This window comes from Dermacentor albipictus, chromosome 3, assembly GCF_038994185.2.
Source record: "Dermacentor albipictus isolate Rhodes 1998 colony chromosome 3, USDA_Dalb.pri_finalv2, whole genome shotgun sequence".
Classification (NCBI taxonomy): domain Eukaryota; kingdom Metazoa; phylum Arthropoda; class Arachnida; order Ixodida; family Ixodidae; genus Dermacentor; species Dermacentor albipictus.
This window is the reverse complement of record NC_091823.1, coordinates 860,874-879,361: the sequence shown is the minus strand read 5'-3', so window position 1 is coordinate 879,361 and position 18,488 is coordinate 860,874. Positions and strand designations below refer to the sequence as shown.

The 18,488-nt window shown below is 48.1% G+C and overlaps 1 protein-coding gene across 3 annotated transcripts in view; it reads left to right on the top strand.

Moving 5' to 3' along the window:
- The window catches only part of Hip14 (palmitoyltransferase Hip14), a 126,157-nt gene that overhangs the window by 31,189 nt on the left and 76,480 nt on the right, over positions 1 to 18,488 (top strand). For all 3 annotated transcript variants that reach the window (XR_011512578.1, XM_070534916.1, XM_070534917.1), the window contains exons 8-11: positions 12,021 to 12,121; positions 14,932 to 15,056; positions 15,598 to 15,754; positions 16,699 to 16,782. Coding sequence is in view for 2 of the 3 variants with exons in the window: in XM_070534916.1 (XP_070391017.1) it covers positions 12,021 to 12,121; positions 14,932 to 15,056; positions 15,598 to 15,754; positions 16,699 to 16,782 (467 nt within the window). In the remaining variant the exon portion in view is untranslated. The remainder of the gene's footprint in view (positions 1 to 12,020; positions 12,122 to 14,931; positions 15,057 to 15,597; positions 15,755 to 16,698; positions 16,783 to 18,488) is intronic.

The following is an 18,488-nucleotide window of genomic DNA, read 5'->3' as shown; positions in this document are numbered from 1 at the left end:
GCCATGTACTTCTCACTGGTTTGCATGAGAAAACTTCATGTCCGTCAGCCTTGCTTGCTTTACACAAAGCTTGCCGACATCTTTCTCCAAGGCATCCAGGTGCTCCATGTATTGCAGTGGAAGGTCCCTCGCAAAAACAAATTCTTGAAAGGACTGAATCATTTGCTGGGCCTTCTGTGAAGACAACCTTGAAGCAGCCTGCCCTACCACAACATCCCTCTCATCGTTGCCATCACTATCTGATGCAAGGACGCTTGCAATGATCACCTCATTGGTTAGAAGTTCTGATGTTTCTAATGCATCGTAATTATTGTGGGGATTATGCTATGCCCCAGCACCATTGCGGGGGCATTCACCTGTTCTGTTGTCCCTACTCCTCTCCCACTTTCCACTCGAGACAGTTGTCGGCTGTAACACTCCACTCTGGATAGTTTGCAGTGGGGGAATTGGGGGCATTGGGGGGATGGCTGCTGATGGTTCCTCCTGATGGGACTGCAGGTCTTCTCTCCTGGGTGTGCACTGAATACATACATGCTTTCCTCTCGTCCCCCGGCCCCCTTGTGTCTAGGATTTGAGCTCACGTACGGTGCCTTTGGCTGTATGGCGAGCACCGTACCTTGTGCTGATCCTTTACGGACGCCAAGCGAAAGTGCAGTGCCAAGTGCTTGCGCGTGGTCGAACTGCACCGAGCCGCATTTATCGGAGTCCCAAGCGCAAGGAGATTGTCCAAGCTCCTACCAGTTGGCCCATTGGTTATCGTGAGAGCAAGCAGCATAGCTTCGGGAACTTTTCCTAGCGGCGTGTCATGGGAGCCTTTGCTCTCACAGCCATGTGCTTTAGGTGCCCCTGTCAGTATTTTTGCCCTTGGTGAGGGAGCCCTTTGGTTCCCACGAAACCTGGGACTGGGCATTGTGCAGTGTTGGGTGCCGCCAGGGACAATAAGCTGTTTCCACCAACTCTGGGCAACACTGTGTTCTCTTGCGTGCGTAATGCTCAGTAGCCCATTTGTGGTCTGAGTGCACGCAACACTGCGCTAGATGATGGCTGATGCGGCCCTGTGGCTTGCTAATCTTGAACCCGCTGTGGTCGGTACCCCTGTGACACCCTAAGACCCCCATAACATGTAGAAATTCTTCCAGTCCTGAAGCATCCTCCTCAACTGCAGACCAAAGTTCAGGCATCACTTCGTCGATGGGAGCTTCACAGGCTTCATCTAAGTCACTGCTGCTTGGACAAAGCACACTTTCTTAGAGCAGCTCCACACTGTAGAAGTGTTTACTTCATACCACACACCAAAGCTAAACTGCATGACCATCAATAGAATGATGTTCAAGTCTGATTGCTCCCTGCTTGTCTGCGTGCTCATGTCCATCAACAAGACTAAATTGTTTAGGATGCACTGATGATACATGACCTTAAATTGGCAATCGCACAGGCGTCCATGGGTTGTAAACCTGCCGTCATGTTCAGTGGCAGGAAAGAAAAGTTAGTGATGTCTCACTTTATGAATGTGGGTTATGCGCAAGCATATGGATGCTGCAAACATGCACAGCAAGCACTGTGGGGTGAAAAAAAGCACAAACTGAAAAAGTGCGAACACGGTTGTGGATGCGACAATCATCTCGATGGTGCGACGCCTGATGTGTCATAGCGAAAGCGCACATTGCTGCACATGCAAAAAAGAGACGCTGTGAACATGCACAGCGAGAACCGCGCCGTCGAAGCGCAAACAGAAAGGGCACGAACGTTGCAATTATTTTCTCCATCTCCAGACACCTTCCTCCTCCAATACACATTTCCTTTGTGAGGAGAAACATAATCTCGCCGATTTGACAGATGGGATATCTACGTTTGCATGTCAAAGGTTCCACACTTGAGAGCTTAAGCATCGAGTGGTGGGCACTACAATTATCTAGGATGAATGCCCCCTTCCTCCTGGATCGCTCCATATTCTAGCGAGCTTAGTCAACACATGTTTATAAAGAACTATTTATTATGGGGCAAACTTGTGACCAGAGCTAAAGAAAATGACTCTGTCGTTTGTGCAGCGAAGGTAGTCGAAAAAAGTTCCCTGCCATGTGTCACCGACCTTGATCAAACCACACGTGGTCGTATCCCATTGGTGGGGCAGCTCCTTGGTGGGAGCTTGTGCACACGAATGCACGTGGGCTGGCAGGCAGGCACACTCCGCGTGTTGTGATGGATGCTGGTGGTATTTTGCTTTGTTGCAATGCTTGCAGTGCACAAAGTGATCTGTGTGATACTTGAATGCAGGCTACGTGGCACTATCCCCTCCTAATGCACATCGTCCTAATGCTTAAGAAAATAACATACAGTGTACGTGTTGCAGATAAGCTAATTTTCATCACGGACGTCTTGTTGGGTGCTCCTTCTATTTATCTGTCATAATAAAGTTTCATGCACGCAACATGTGTGCACTCCGTGGGGTTGCGTTGCCTTGAGTGTTCATGTCCAGCAGGCTTGACTTCATAAGTAAGGTCACTAAGTCAATGAACTACTTCATGAGACCCAAAATATTGACAAAGAAGTTTTTTGGACGGCCCACGATGTCATACTGGTTCATATCGCGTTTTGCGATGTTGCTGGTTGTAGTGGCTTGCATCTATCCGCATCAAGCAAAGCTCCCAAGACGGTGACAGCTTTGTAAACAATGCTCTGCCTTTCTTTGAGGCCCTGTACCCAGCCGTCAGCTAGCTGAAAGTCCATATTTTTGAATAGGGCAAACTGCTTCGTCTTTGTGGCCACAATTGGCCCGGCGATGCGCAAGTTGATGGCATGGGCACCGAGAAACTACTTGTAGAGGGCCTCTTCCACCTCCTTATAGGCACCTTAACGAACGCTTTGCACCAGTTGTCTACCGAGCAGTTTTCTTTGTTGAACTTCTCTGCTGAGCGGATGAGTGTCGACACTCTCAGTTGTGATAGTCCGTGTATTTTTAGTGTCAGACACTTTTTTACCTTCTTTGTAACCCTTCATGATACCGCACTTTGTTTCCAAATTTATAGCAGTGCGCTTTCCTTTCACCCTCATGTCGTGCATTGCCAATGATCACTGGGCGAATCAGCCATCTTCCGTTTTGGCGAAGAAACCACGTGGCCAGGAACGACTTCGACACCACCAATAAAGACGAGCAGGAACAACTTAAATCAATGGACAGAACTGTGCAGTATGAGGGGCCAGCGAGCAATCTGGAAGCAATGCTTGTCAGTGCAGTTGGTGTAGTCCATTCGTGTTTCGGATGTTGGCGTGGCATAGAGCTATCGGTACAGCCCATTTGTGTTCGGTGTTCGAAGGGGTGGAAGGGCGACGAGAGAGATGTGCGCAAAGCTGGCGATGCAGGGAAGGGAGGCAAAGAGGTTCTAGTCTGTGAGTGTGTGGTGGCTACTGGAGCAGCGGATGAGGATGCAGCGTCTTGAATCTTTCAAGAATTTTGCATTCCATTACCTTTCGGCACAGACAACCATCAGCCAGACTTCATCATTATAACTGATAATGCAGCATGAGGGCATTGATTGATTGATTGATTATGGGGTTTTACGTGCCAAAACCACTTTCTGATTATGAGGCACGCCGTAGTGGAGGACTCCGGAAATTTCGACCACCTGGGGTTCTTTAACGTGCACCTAAATCTAAGTACACGGGTGTTTTCGCATTTCGCCCCCCATCGAAATGCGGCCGCCGTGGCCGGGATTCGATCCCGCGACCTCGTGCTCAGCAGCCTAACACCATAGCCACTGAGCAACCGCGGCGGGTATTGGGCATTGTAGTAAGCAAATTATTTCACTATAGAAAACATACAAAATTTGACGGTGCAGCAGCTTCTTATTGTTGTAGCTGATCTGTTTTTAAAACCGGTATCGTTATTAGTGGTTCAGCTGTATTTGGGATGATGAATGTCACTTTGAAAGTGTACAGGCAACAATTTTGGTTTCCATGAGCAAGTTGCATTACCATTGTCGTGGCTCATAGTCAAGACAAGCCAAAAACTATGCCACCATTCAGCCACATCTGCCACCTATGGATTTTTCAATTATCAAAGTTTAGGATTCTGTACTGCGTCTTGCTAAATTTTCTGATATCATTTGCGCACATGGTGTTGTAAAATATGAAATGTGCTGCCATTCAGGTTGTCCTCCGTATCCTGTTATCTAGGCAACCAAACTGCCACTTGCCAATACCTGTCAAAGCAGCGCTGAAAAGGCCTAATAGCTAAGCCAGTGTTGCTATTACAAAAATTTGCCAAAACTGTTGCGAGAAGTTTGCCGTTTATCGAGTGGCTAAATGGTGATCGCATCCGAGATTATGCGCACGGTGTAGACTTAGGTCCATAGAAACGGCATGCGAGACTGCAGGCGATCGTGGGCTATTAGCTGTAGACAACAGCATGCATTCAGTTCCTCTGTGAACTTGCTCTGCACTTGCTGTGCACTTGCTGAGGTACAAAGCACGAAGCCTAAACTATGCCGTGAACGTCACATGCAACATCAGCATTCAACAGAATCGCGGAGAGTGGCATGCGCCACACCTTGTGCCGCACGGTGGGCAAAGGTGAAACGCCACCACCCTCACAAAAAAAACAAGTACAGTAGAACCTCGTTTCTGCATTTTGGAAAAAAAAATGACAGAAAAAAATACTAACTGGGAAAACACGATCCAACGTAACTGAAAAAATTTGACAGGCTCAACTATTGTTGACATCCACATTATGCGAAGCTTCGCACCGTGGTGATTGCACCGTGGTGATTCACCAGCCTGAGACGCATTTTGTTGTTTTCCTATTGTGTAGCGTTTTAAGGGGGTGACAGGAGACCGAAACAAAATCGAGCTGATGGGCAACACCGGATGCCACTGAAGTGAAATGTGATGCCCACATTGTGCCGACCGCAGCAGGGAACGGCGGCGTGTTTGGATTATCGCCTACTAAATGTGTGCAGTACACTACCAATGGCGCCGCGGAGCCATGCACTGTAAAACAGATAGGCAAAGGTGCTTATCACCATAGGTTTGGTAGTTGTAGCTGTGAATGCAGCGTCTGACGACCCGCGCGGAGGTTTGCTGGTGCTAGAATAAGAAATTTCACATGCGCCTCGCGCCTTTTCTTGTTCATATGGGGTCTAGTGGCCGTAAAACGTATACGATCGCAGACTGCAGCAGGGAACGGGGTCGTGTTTCGATTATTGGCTAATAAAAGCATATGCTACGCTTCCAACGGCAACACGCACTGTGAAACAGATAGGCAAAGGTGCTTATCGCAGTAGGATTGGCAGTGATAAGCTCTTGGGAAGCTTTGACTAGGGTAGCGTGGTCGTGGTGCGTGGAAAATCGAGCAGCAGAAAGGACGAGTGACAGTCACGAGAGGCAAGGTACCTGAGTGACCATCCCTTTGTGACCTTATGGAGATTGAGGTATGCTCCGGCACCTTTGCATGTGCATTCACCTGTTCTATTGTCCCTATGCTTCTCTCCTTTCCGCTAACAGCGGTTGTCATCGGTGGCGTTCCACTGATGATGGTTTGCGGTGGGGGCGTTCGTATTGTGGCGGAGCCACTGCCAGCTGCCCGTGACATAAACGCTTGTCTTCTCTGTAGGAACAGCACCGGGCACGTATACGATTTCCTCTCGTCCACCGGCCTCTTTGTGTCTCGGACTTGAGCTCGCATACAGTGCCTTTGCCCGTATGGCAAGCACTACCCTGTGTTGATCCTTTCTGGACGCTAAGCCGAAGAGCAGTGCCTAGTGCTTGCGTGTGGTCAAACTGCACCGAGCTGCACTTATCGGAGGCCCATGCCAAAGGAGATTGCTCGCGCTCTCGTGAGTTGGCCCAGTGGTTATCGCGAAAGCAAACAGCATAGCTGTGAGGACTTCTCCCAGTGGCGTGTCGCGGGAGCCTTTGCTCTCGCAGCGAAGTGCTATAGGTGCCCCTGTCTGTATTTTCGCTCTTGGCGCCGGGGCCCTTTGGTCCCCGCAAACCCTGGGACCGGCCGTTTGTGCAGAGTTGGGTGCCACCGGAGATAATGAGTGGGTTTTTGCCAACTCGGGGTAATACTGTGTTCTCTTGAGTGTGTAGCACTTGGTAAATCCTTTGTGGCCTGACAGTGCATGCAGTGATGCGCTAGGCAATGGCTGACGTGGCCTTGTGGCTCGCTAAGCGCGAACTCGCAATGGTCGGTACTCCTGTGAGACCATAGGACCACCGCTATAACTTCAGTGCTCCAGCTTTGGGACGTTCACATGCTTTGCCAGCTTGCATCAGTGCGGCTTGCTGTGTGGTTCTGTGTTGCTCCCTTGTGGTAGTCACATGCGCTCGGTGAGTCACATTCTCATGTCTGAAGTGTTGCTGACTTGAGTTGGTGGCAGAAAGTGCTAGGTAGTGTCTGCGCACACATCTCAGCCCATCTGTACGTACCATAGTTTGACACAGAGCGGCACTTGCTTTCCTCCTCCATCGGGGGCAGTGGATGCTGAGTGTGCTGACTCACGGTGGATAAAATGAACTAGAAAGCTTACCAGAGCAAGTATGCGACGAGTATGGTCACCAACGTGGCAACAAGGAAAGTCTCATGCAAAGTCATAGAGGCTGAGACAATCTCATGGGGGGTGGCAATGGAAAAGAAACCTGCTATGGGTAACTACCTAAGAGGGAAAAACGAAATCAGGAGAGAAATATTTTATAACTCAAAGGGAAGCTCTTTACTCTTCGAAGCCAGATCAAGATGCCTTAGAACACAACACATATATATAAAGCGCGGTACAACTGGGAGGAAGAAGTGTGTGCTAGCTCTGGTAGAGCTAGGGAAACGATGGAACATGTTTTGTTAGAATCTGAAGATATGTGCTGTGGGGTTCTCACACCGTACTCTTGGGACAAAGGAACGACAACACAGTAGTGCAAACAATCACAAGGGCATTTATTGCACCTTTTATAGATCAATGCCTGCTAGCCGAGTTGCTATACACAAAACATGCCGATGGGCGCGCGACAAATCTAGAAGTCCGACTCACCGTGACCGATAGCGAGCGAATATGTTCGCCCCATGCTGGATCCCAACGCCTGGTCGTTCACGTGTTCGGTCATGCCAACGGTCGTGCGTTCGAAGGCAGCCACGCGAGGCGGTCTCGCAGAAGCATGGGTCGCCGCGCGCGTGCGGCACGTCCACGTCGTGCGCCGACCCGCCGGGAAAGAGAGCAAGCACCGTGTCTCCCGGCGCCCAAGTCACCCCGCAGCAGCGCGACACTCGCGCCATCTCCCGCACTGCGCCCCAACCACATCGACCGCCGCGGGCATCACGCGGCGAAGCCGCACTACGGGAGACGCGCTATGCGGGAAAAACATCGGGACGCGCGAGAGTCGCGCATCCCCACAGTGCTCAGTGGTCGGTTCAGGCTCCTCTGGCCTCCTTGAAGCCCTTGGCTTTAAGGACAGCAAGGGGAAAATAAACATGCCCACAATGGAGACTAGTAAGAGGTGTTTGGAGGTTTGTTGGCGGAAAAGTATTGAGACCACAAACAACGGAGGCGTACACAAAGTTCCCAGTAGTGGTTCAAAAAGTTTGAAGCTGAGAATTCTTTGTTTTTGTGTGTTCTTTCCTTTTTCAGAAATATAGGTAGGACATTAGGCAAAATAAGAACAAGAGTTTGGTGGTGCTTCCCACCGCACCGTTTCAAAGGGGATGCTCTAGCATCTATCTGTCTGTTCAAGTGCAGTGTTGTACATATTTTCTGGCATAATGTTTTAGGCAGTAAATGCATTAACTGTCCTAGATATCTCATGCTCCTGAAAGAGCTGTCAGGTTTTTCGACCCCGTGCTAAAAACATGCAGTAGGTCTATCGTCGCGGGCCGTTGTGTCATGTCGTGAAGCCTCCTTTTTGGGCAATTTACCGACACTGTGCAGGGAGATGTATTGTGAGCCCACAAAGCTGTATGTGAACAAGTTTTCCACATTTGCAGATGTGTAAACGCAGTTAATCAGACGAGCAATGCACTCCTCCCCCGTCTACTTCCTGATTTAATTAGGCATCCGTAGGTATTTTAGAAACAGATGGCCAAATGAGTGCTCTCAAGCACTTGTCACATTTGGTTTTGTTTATAATTCTTTGAGCTACATAGCCTTTTATGTAGTAAATAATTACTAAATAATTACTGTTAAATCTTGATATAATTAAATGGATAAAATCAGATATTCACTTCGTTATATCAAAATTTCATTATATAAAAGTTCGACCTTTTATGCAAATAAGTATAGTTGACAGTGGATCTTTCTTACATGGAAGGGGCCGCATAATTTTCTGAATTATTGGGCAATCAGGAAAAGTAAGTTTAAATAAGGAAAAAATTTCATTTTGTTTAACTTGAAAGTCGTAACGGAAGATAAGGTTTCATGCCGTGCCAATGATATCTTCACATCATCAGTGCAAAATGAAGCCAACAACGCTTTCACATCCTCTCCAACCCTGTAGCTGATAGTATCATCTGCAGTAAGATGACGCTATCAAGAAAAGCGCCAGCAGCGGGGCGTGAATGCTTCTTGTGCCTCTCGTCAACACGTCTCCGAAACTTGAGAATACACAACCTCCAGCACTAAATGTGCGAAGACAGCTTACATTATGACACGCCATCTCGGCACGGCCATTCTTTGCACACGCTGCAGATTACATTTAAATAAGGCACGCAGACATCGTATGCGCTCAGTTGCGCTGACATCCACGCACTGTCATGGCCATGCTTGAAAAGGAGACGCATGCCAACTTGCCCCACTCCCTCTCCTATGTGCACTTGATGCTTGCTGCACTCGCCTCTTTTCTCTCGTGTGAAGGCTGCGCTCATCAAGCCCCCATCCTTCTGTGCTCACCCTTGGACGCTTTCACTCACACTCAAAGCATACAGCACGCTGGTCGCAATAGGATATTATCGAACTTGGACTTTATACGGAACATGACATTGCTTCACTTTAGCGGTCACGTGACCTGAGAGTTGCATCTGCAAGCAGCTGCATCATTTGTAAAGCGAAGCAAACATCTGTGGGGTTCTCCTTCCGTGCTCTTGGGACAAAGGAATGACAACACAGTAGTGCAAACAATCACAAGGGAATTTATTGCACCTTTCATAGATCAATGCCTGCTAGCCGTGTTACTATCCACAAAACATGCCGATGGGCGCGCGACAAATCTAGAAGTCCGACTCACCCCGACCGAAAAACTAGCAAATATGTTCGCCCCATGCTGGATCCCAACGCCTGGTCATTCGCGTGTACGGTCACGCGAATCGTGGCGCGTTCGAAGGCGGCCACACGAGGCGGTCTTGCAGAAGCATGGGTCGCCGCGCGCGCGGGATGTCCACGCTGTTCGCCGACCCGCTGGGAAAGAGGCAGCCCGTTCTGCCCTGCGCCCCCAAGTAACCCTGCCGTGAGGCGGTGTTAGCAGAGCAACACTCGCGCCATCTGTCGCACTGCGCCCCAACCACATCGACCGCCGCGAGCATCACGCAGGCCACGCAGCGAAGCCAGATTACAGGAGACGCGCTATGCGCGGAAAACATCGGGACGCGCGAGAGTCGCGCATCCCCACATCCCCCCAACCTTAAATCACTTCTTATTCCGGCGAAACATGTGACACGGCCTAACATTAACCCGTGTTTCGCGAACAAGATAGTACATGCAACAGTGGCCGCGCTGACGAAATGTCCACACGCTGTCCATAGCATGCGAGATGACTGTCCTTGGGTACACCGCTGGCGTCCGCCGGTCACGGCAGCAGCTTTGTAACTCGACGGCACGATTCCAGGCCAGGACTCCGGAGACGACGACGCAGTAGTCGGTGCGAGCAAGCGTCGCTCGCGCCGACGCGCCCTGCTGGCAAGAGCCGCCGTAGCTGTCGGTGACCGCTGGCTCTTTTGTCCGCCGCTGAGGGTTGTCAGCTGGATACAGGAGGCCACCAAAGTCGCTGCACCGAACTGGCCACAGCATCACCATCACCCGGGGTGGCTTGATCGTAGTCCCGAGCAGCAGCGCAGACGATGTGCAGGTGACAGCAAGCCAGGGGTGACTCCAATCACGCTGCGTACACTCAAAACACTCGGCAAACACTAAAGTAGTGCAAGGGAGAGGAATTCTGCATGCGCATCGCCCACGTGGTACGATGTTCAACTCGGCTAGCAAAAGATCGGGCAGCTACTCAGATGCTAAGTTCGCGTAAACGAAGCTCGCTTCCTTGAGTCGAACGAGTAATTTCAATTCGTGCGAGGCTAAATAGAATGAGGGAAGCAAATTGCAACACCTCAACGCCACGGTCCACCAGGTTGTGTCTCTCCACGTGCGACAGGCAGCTTCGTAAAGCCTTAGGCCTAAAGCGTCGCTACCCTGACAACAACCGGCATCCAAAAACAACACCCAAAATGAGCGCAAAACAGGCAGCCGCGAGGAGACGTCAGCTCTGTGAGGTGGTCCTACTCTGCTCGGTGCACACAGCATTCGAGTTGACGGCGCCCACCGTCCCAGACGGTGTCGGAGCGCTCGGTGCCAGGCCACAATACCAGTCAGCCCGTAGTGGCACCCGTGGCCCGCGGCCACCCGGCTCGCAGAGCCGCGACTTTATCAGAGTCAAAGAGATAGAAGAAGCTATTTACATAAGAAATTCGGACCACCCACGAGGCTTCCGTACTCACTCGCTTCAGGCCTGCCAATATGCTCCGCGGGCGCTGAGCCTCGCTCTCCCAGGATGCAGACCACGTGGCTCTCGTACCGACGAATGTAATAAAAAAACACTTGCGAAAAGGCTTAGCACGTTGACATGTTCAAACACACTACAGCCACCGTCGCCTCGCTCAAGAAAGCACACCGCCGATGCTAGCGATCAAAATTCACGCTAGGCCTACGCTTCGGTTCAAACAAAGGTCTCGAACGAAGCAAAACTGTTAAGACTATCGTCCGATGCCCCAAGAGCCCCACGTTGGGCGCCAGATGTGGGATTCTCCTCCGTGCTCTTGGGACAAAGGAATGACAACACAGTAGTGCAAACAATCACAAGGGCATTTATTGCACCTTTCATACATCAATGCCTGCTAGCTGAGTTGCTGTCTGCAAAACATGCCGCTGGGTGCGCGACAAATCAAGAAGTCCAACTCACGGCTACCGGAAAACGAGCGAATATGTTCGCCCCATGCTGGATCCCAACGCCTGGTCATTCACGTGTACGGTCACGCGAATTGTGGCGCGTTCGAAGGCGGCCACGCGAGGCGGTCTCGCAGAAGCATGGGTCGCCGCGCGCGCGGGATGTTCACGCTGTTCACCGACCCGCCGGGAAAGAGGCAGCCCGTTCTGCCTTGCGCCCCCAAGTAACCCTGCCGTGAGGCAGCGTTAGCAGCGCAACACTCGCACCATCTCTCGCACTGCGCCCCAACCACATCGACCGCCGCGAGCATCACGTAGGCCACGCGGCGAAGCCAGATTACAGGAGACGCGCTATGCGGGGAAAACATCGGGACGCGCGAGAGTCGCGCATCCCCACACATCTTAAAGATTTGTCACACCTCTGTATCATTTTGGCTGTGCACAGCTCGGAAACTTTTCAACTATGCTTCACTGCACTGTTTTCATGGAAACCTGCGATATCTTGTGCTTGTGCCTCGCACCACCACGCAGCTGTTGTGTGACATAGTGCCACACATGACACACAGTCCCACGAAGACCTCTACACTTTCTTCTGCTATGGGCAAAAAAAAAAAAAGTACGAACAAGCTAAGGCACAACGTAAACTCAGTAGTCCAACACACCCAACACACCCATTCTGCTACGTCTGGATAAGAGCCGCCTCTATCCAAGTAGTGGTGGCAACTGGTCAACTCCTGTTTCCCGTCCTTGCGCATTCATTGCTGTGTGGCGTAGGTCACAGCGCTTATGTATGTTTTCATCAAGTGGCCAGTGCTTTGTACATACCCAAGGCATTTCTGTGCATGTGATGTGCTGTTATTTCAGATACTTGGTCTTTACATTTTGTCATTTCAGATGTTTATTTGATGAACGCACTATGAATGTTCTCCCGATGGCTGTGTACCTGGCTACTAAATTCTGGATGTATATCACGTGGATGACAGACCTGTGGCCTTGTATCCTTCTTGTTCTCACGAATCTACAATACACTAGGTAGGATGTAGCAAAGAGATTATCTATTGCTTCATAGATGTTTAAACCTCATTAGTAGGAAACCTTGCTGTTGTGCTCTTGGTCTCTTTCGGTTTGGTCTCTCTTGGTTTACACTTATCAAAGCAATCGAAAAAAGTTTGTTCTTGTGCTTGAACAGGAGCCATTTATGGCTGGTGTTACTACACTACTGGAGTCTTCGACATTGCTCAACTATGTGAACCAATTTTTCTTTTTTGCAAACAGAGAAACTGCAAAAATGCTTGAATGGTAGGACACTCCAGAAAGACAGGTTTCTGTGAAAAAAAATCTATTGTCCTTACAACACGACCTGTAAAAAAGAAAATTGTTTACTGGCAACATGCAGGCAATTTTCGAACCAATCTGGCTGAAAAAGAGGTACTTAGAATCTGGCACATATATGGTATTTGCACAGGTTATGAGCACAGATAATTTTTATCTGGGCTATTGTAATTGGGAATGTGTGTAATATTCTTTTTTTTTTTTCAAATTTGAGGCTCCAGAAAAGAAAGGAAGCGGTCGTCAATGAACTGCTGAAGTGTAAAGAGCAAGCTAAAGCCCTAAAACACAGTGAAGTGGAAGACTTGGCAAACAAAGCGGGGCTTCTGGAAACTTACTGTATGCTGTGAACGGAGTGCATAGCGACCATGAAAGCTATGTCAGAACAGAGAAGGCAGTACACAGAGAACTGGCTGCTACTGTCTACTGTTACATATTCGTTAGACGTCAAGCCACAGGTTTCTTTGGGAAAGCAACATATTGTCTTTGCCCTGTGTTGAAGCCATAAAGAAATACATTGCTACCATAGAGATGAAATGGGGTTTCGATTAGGACTTCTTGCAGCACTGAAAAAGAAATTGGATGTGAAATCCAGCTTCCGAAGGCATGACATGCTTCTCTTTGATGTGGTACATGTGAGGGAAAGATTATGTGTAGACTCAAGAATGCTAACCTGCATTGGCCTCATTGACTACAGTGAGGGTAGCGGGGAAACATCTATGCTGGCTGACCACAAACTTGTGTTTATGTTTTGATCCTTCGAAGAAAATTATTCACAATCTAGTGGGGTGTTTGCATTAAGGAGAGCGACAAAGGGAACTGTTTTGAGCCAGTTGGTGCTGCAAGCGATAGCGATGTTGGAAAATGAAGGCACGGTTGTTGATGGCATTGTATGTGATGGCGCCAGCACCAACAGAAAAATGTGGACTGAGCTTGGTGTCAGTGAGAAAATGGACACAGCCAAACACTTCTTTGAGCAACCTGTGTCTGGAGAGCAAAAGGTGTACGTATTTTCAGATGTGCTGCACGTCTTTAAGTGCATGACTGCTAAAGCCGCGTCTCCTCAAAGTAAAACAATAGTGGGTGAAATGGTGGTTCCCTGTAGCTGTCTACAAAGAAAATCTGAAAAATCCTGGTGGCTTGAAGGTATGCCCAAAAGTAACAAACCGCCACCTAGACCCCTCAAACATAGACCTCATGTGTATTAAACTCAGAATGCAGGTGCCTAGCCAATCTATGGCTTTGGCCATCAACTGAGCCGAATGTGTTCATTATGCTGGAGATATGGCAGGTACTGTGTAGTTTACTGAACCTATGGATGACGTGTCTAATGCAGTAAACAGGCGACATCCAGGTGATGGAGTGCACAAAAAAAGGCAAGGACATCCCTGTGATGAGGGAATCACAATGGCTCAACGACTGAAAATGTGATCTCAACTTTGGTGTTATCATCAAACATTCATGACTCCGTTTAACAGCTGAGGGCGTCCGAGTATCCCTCTTATCTTCGTTAGACCTGACAGAACACCTGTAAACAGAATGCGGCTTCAAATATGTTCTCACTGCAAAATTCAGTTAGGACCCTGTAGAACGATCTTTCGGAAAAGCCTGACTAGCTGCAGGTGAACCCCGACATGCCGACATTCCTTCAGCTGTACAGAACGCTCACCGTGTGCACTCTGCTGAAGCTGCCTATGTTTGGCAACTGCTATGCGAGAGAGGAAGCGCCTGATCTTAATTTTGCTGCCTTTAGAGCTGCATTCATGGATGAGAAACTAGACCGGTTGAACCTCCTAGACATGCTCAAAGCAAAGCTGGACGGTCTGATTGAAACTGAAGAGTGAGTGTGATGACAGCGTGCGACATGACTACAGCAGTGCCGCTGTTGTTGACGCCATACTGAACAGCGTTCGTCAGCCAAAAAATGATGAAGCTGCTTTCCTGTGCAAACAGCACGCAGTCTCTTTCAGTCACAACCCCTAGTAGGCAGGAGGCAACGCTGAGATTCTGCAGGGCCACAAGGTGCTCTCACACACTCGAACTCAGTTATTCGAAATGCTTCACCGTGCTGATTTCTTTTTTAAAAGAACATGGACGATTGTGATGTGTTCTGGGGCATCATTGAACACGTTCTCTGTAATCTTTCACTGACCTTCCCATGCAACAAGCACAAGGATGAGGCCATTGAAAAAATGCAGCGGTATTGCGTCGCTATGTGTATGAAACAACACTGCCTCTGCAAAGCAAGGGACAGTGTGAAAGTGTAGCAAGAAAAAGAAAAGCTATCAAGGCTGTGTACAAACTAAGTCCAGAAAATACTGTGCACATTTGTGTGTGAATTTCTGTGTGTGCCTATGGATTTTTGTCATATAATTATGCATGTGGCTAAGTGAATGTTGGTTTGAAGTTATGCAAAGAGGCTATATTTTGCATGCTTTCTTACTCTACCCAGTAAAACCTTGACTTGAGCTTAAAGATGTTGGCACCCTTTGGGTCAATGTGGGCTTTGTGATCTCATCTGTGCCACTGTTCTACTCTTTCTACAAGTCGTGGCGGGCAGATCCAGGCATCATCATCGCCAACGTGGAACAAAAGTACAGGGTGAGATTGCGGATGTGTGCCTGCCTTATTGCCTATGACCAATCACTTGCCAATCAGCCTGTTATTTGTGCTCGACACCTCAGATGCACAGAGCATTGTTACCAACTTTGTGTTGTTGAAGACAAGTGGAATGATGCTTGGCGGACAGCAAACAGCAGCAGTGGAAAATATAAAAATGCACTCTTTTTACATGCTGTTTTGTATGTCACTGTCTACATGTCCTGCATGCAATCATGTGTTCTCAGTAGCAGTAGCTATAAATTGACAAATTCTGTGCTGGAAGCTTAATTTTTTGTGGTTGTGCCAGAAGACATGAACTGGAGGTACGGTACTTAATGATTTAGCTTAGACTTATTTCAAGGAAATAGGCACAGATGCTTTTTTGGTGCATGATAATGATGCCAATCCACTTATTGATACCTGCTTATGAGGACAGTGACTGACAGATTGTGTTAGACATCTCAAAAGATATTTTTGGAGCCGGGGTTGTGCCTCTTGTTGGTGGTATGTGTTGACCTCTTTAAGAGGGCTTGTGGCGCAGACGATAGTGGAGCTGGCCGAGCGAGATGGCTTCGACCCGGCCGTGTTCTGCAGCACCTGCCTTGTGCGTCGGCCACTACGCTCCAAGCATTGTTCTGTGTGCAACCACTGTGTGGCTCGCTTCGACCACCACTGCCCTTGGGTCAACAACTGTGTTGGTGAGGACCTGCATGCATGCACAAGATGGATGAGTTCTTGTCCAAGCATATGATATCTATGATCTAAGAGTGCTGAGGCAGTTGTATTGCATCTCCACTGCGGCAGCTCAAGGCCTATAATGTTTACAAAACCTACATTCCATTTCATACATAGCAGGCAATGTTACGAAGGCTAGGGATTATATCATAGATGATATCTATGATCTAAGAGTGCTGAGGCAGTTGTATTGCATCTCCACTGCGGCAGCTCAAGGCCTATAATGTTTACAAAACCTACATTCCATTTCATACATAGCAGGCAATGTTACGAAGGCAAGGGGACTTCTCCTACTGCTTGCATACACAACCAAAAGATAGTGTGTCACATGCGAGGGCCTTCATCCCATGATACCCTTTGTCGTTTCATTGACGGCATTCCATCTCCATCATGCTGTCATTGTGACTGTGTCGTCATCATACAGTCATTGTCAGGCCATCACGGTCATGACAGCGATCGAGTGTCAGCAAAGTGCGCCTATCTCCGAAACATGTTGCATGCTATATTCAAAACAATGGAAATCTTAGAATGACCACTAGGAATTTTAATTAGAGTTGTCTTCAGCAATACAGTGTCTTGCTACATTGCTTCAATGCTAATTGCATTAATGTTGACAGCCATCATTAGATGGGTTTCGTAGGAATCTTTTCATCATCACTTAGGCTACTATACATACAGTAAGAGCTTGAATGCACTTCATCAAGCACCTCTGTGTACTGTAGCTATTTAATGAGTGAGTGAATTTGTGATGGGCTTCAATATTCACTGTCAAAACTTTGATCAGCCTCTCAGCAACTCTACAAAAATGCTGCAGTGAGCGGGGCGGTAAAAGTTTGCTTTGGTTGTTCAAATTGTAGAATCTCGTCAGGTCACTTGCTAATGAGGATATTGATTTGTCTCTTTGCAGGGGCTGGGAACCATGTCTACTTTGTCAACTATTTAATTTTCCTTCTGGGCATGCTAGGCTGGTCATGGTATGGCTGCTTTGCATGTAAGTGCTCTCCTTTCAGTTTGAGGCAACATTCTGAATCATTTACAAACTGCTTCAATGTACGATATAGTTCGATCTATTCAAACAACTTTGCAGACAAGACAGATTTGACTTACAACAGTAATAATGTTTATTGCATCACCCTACTGCACACATGACATAGGGAACAAGCAGTAAAAGCTGCAGAAAACGCCACCATGACAGAGACACATGCTTCCATACATTAAATGCAGTGCCGCAGGAACAGAACAATTCACCTTTGTACAATATAACCACGAGAAGGTTACAGTGAAAAAAAAAAGAAGGTGCAACAAAACAAGATGCGCTGTACCTTGAGTAGATGAATTTCCACAAAGCTCAACCTACGAGCGACGGTCAGGGAAGAGCATGATGCTCCTCCACTCAGCAACACATTTTACAGAATTTTTCATGCATCGCGGCCAACGCCTAAAGCACGCTTGCCCGGCCAATCGTGAAGCGCTAATTTTAGGGCACATGCGCTGCTGCAGTGAAGCAATTTGAATTAGTATCACAATTTCACTGCATATTTATGACAAAGTCAGCAAAGTTTTTCAAGCTTATGGTTACCGGAAGTTTTATTTCCAGAAGTTGGTCAGCCTGGATTGCTTACGCTTCACGGTAAGCAAAGGCGTTACGGGAGTCTCACAGTCCATTAAAAGAGCCATTGCAATATCATTGTGTTGTGCTCCGATAACGTTTCTGATGAGGTCAAAAGCATCCATTACTCAAAGCAGTCGCCAGGGTCAGTGTGTCTTGCGGATTGTGTTCTTCTCCAGATGACGAGACAGTGTCATGTTTCTGCACGCTCTCAGTGATCTCAGAATCTGTCGATTCCTTGTGGAATTTCCCGTTGACATTGATGTTAACGAAGTCATCGAGCTGAACATCAGCAGGCACAAATCCCTTGTCCTCGAGCGTCATCCACCGTGAAGCAATTAAAAGGTCATCTTTGGCTTCAGCTGAGCTAGTCACTGCTTGGGTGTTCCCAAATCCAGAGTGCCTCAAGCAGTTCGATATGATCTCGTGCTTCAATCTGCTTTACGCACTAGCCATCATTTGCAGTGCCATATATAGGTTGATCTCTCCAATGCTATTCACAGCTTGTTTACAGGAGTTATTCAGAGACCTGGAGTGGGAAGAATTGGGGATAAAAGTTAATGGAGAATACCTTAGTAACTTGCAATTCACTGATATTATTGCCTTGCTCAGTAACTCAGTAGACCAATTGCAATGCATGCTCACTGACCTGGAGAGGCAAAGCAGAAGGGTGGGTCTAAAAATTAATCTGCAGAAAACTAAAGTAATGTTTAACAGTCTCGGAAGGGAGCAGCAGTTTACGATAGGTAGCGAGGCAGTTGAAGTGGTAAGGGAATACATCTGCTTAGGGCAGGTAGTGACCACAGATCTGGATCATGAGACTGAAATAATCAGAAGAATAAGAATGGGCTGGGGTGCGTTTGGCAGGCATTCTCAGATCATGAACAGCAGGTTGCCATTATTCCTCAAGAGAAAAGCGTGTAACAGCTGTGTCTTACCAGTACTCAGGTATGGGGCAGAAACCTGGAGGCTTTTGAAAAGGGTTCTACTTAAGTTGAGGACGACGCAACGAGCTATGGAAAGAAGGGATAGGAAAAGAGCAGATTAGGTGAGGGAACAAACGCGGGTTAATGACACCTTAGTTGAAA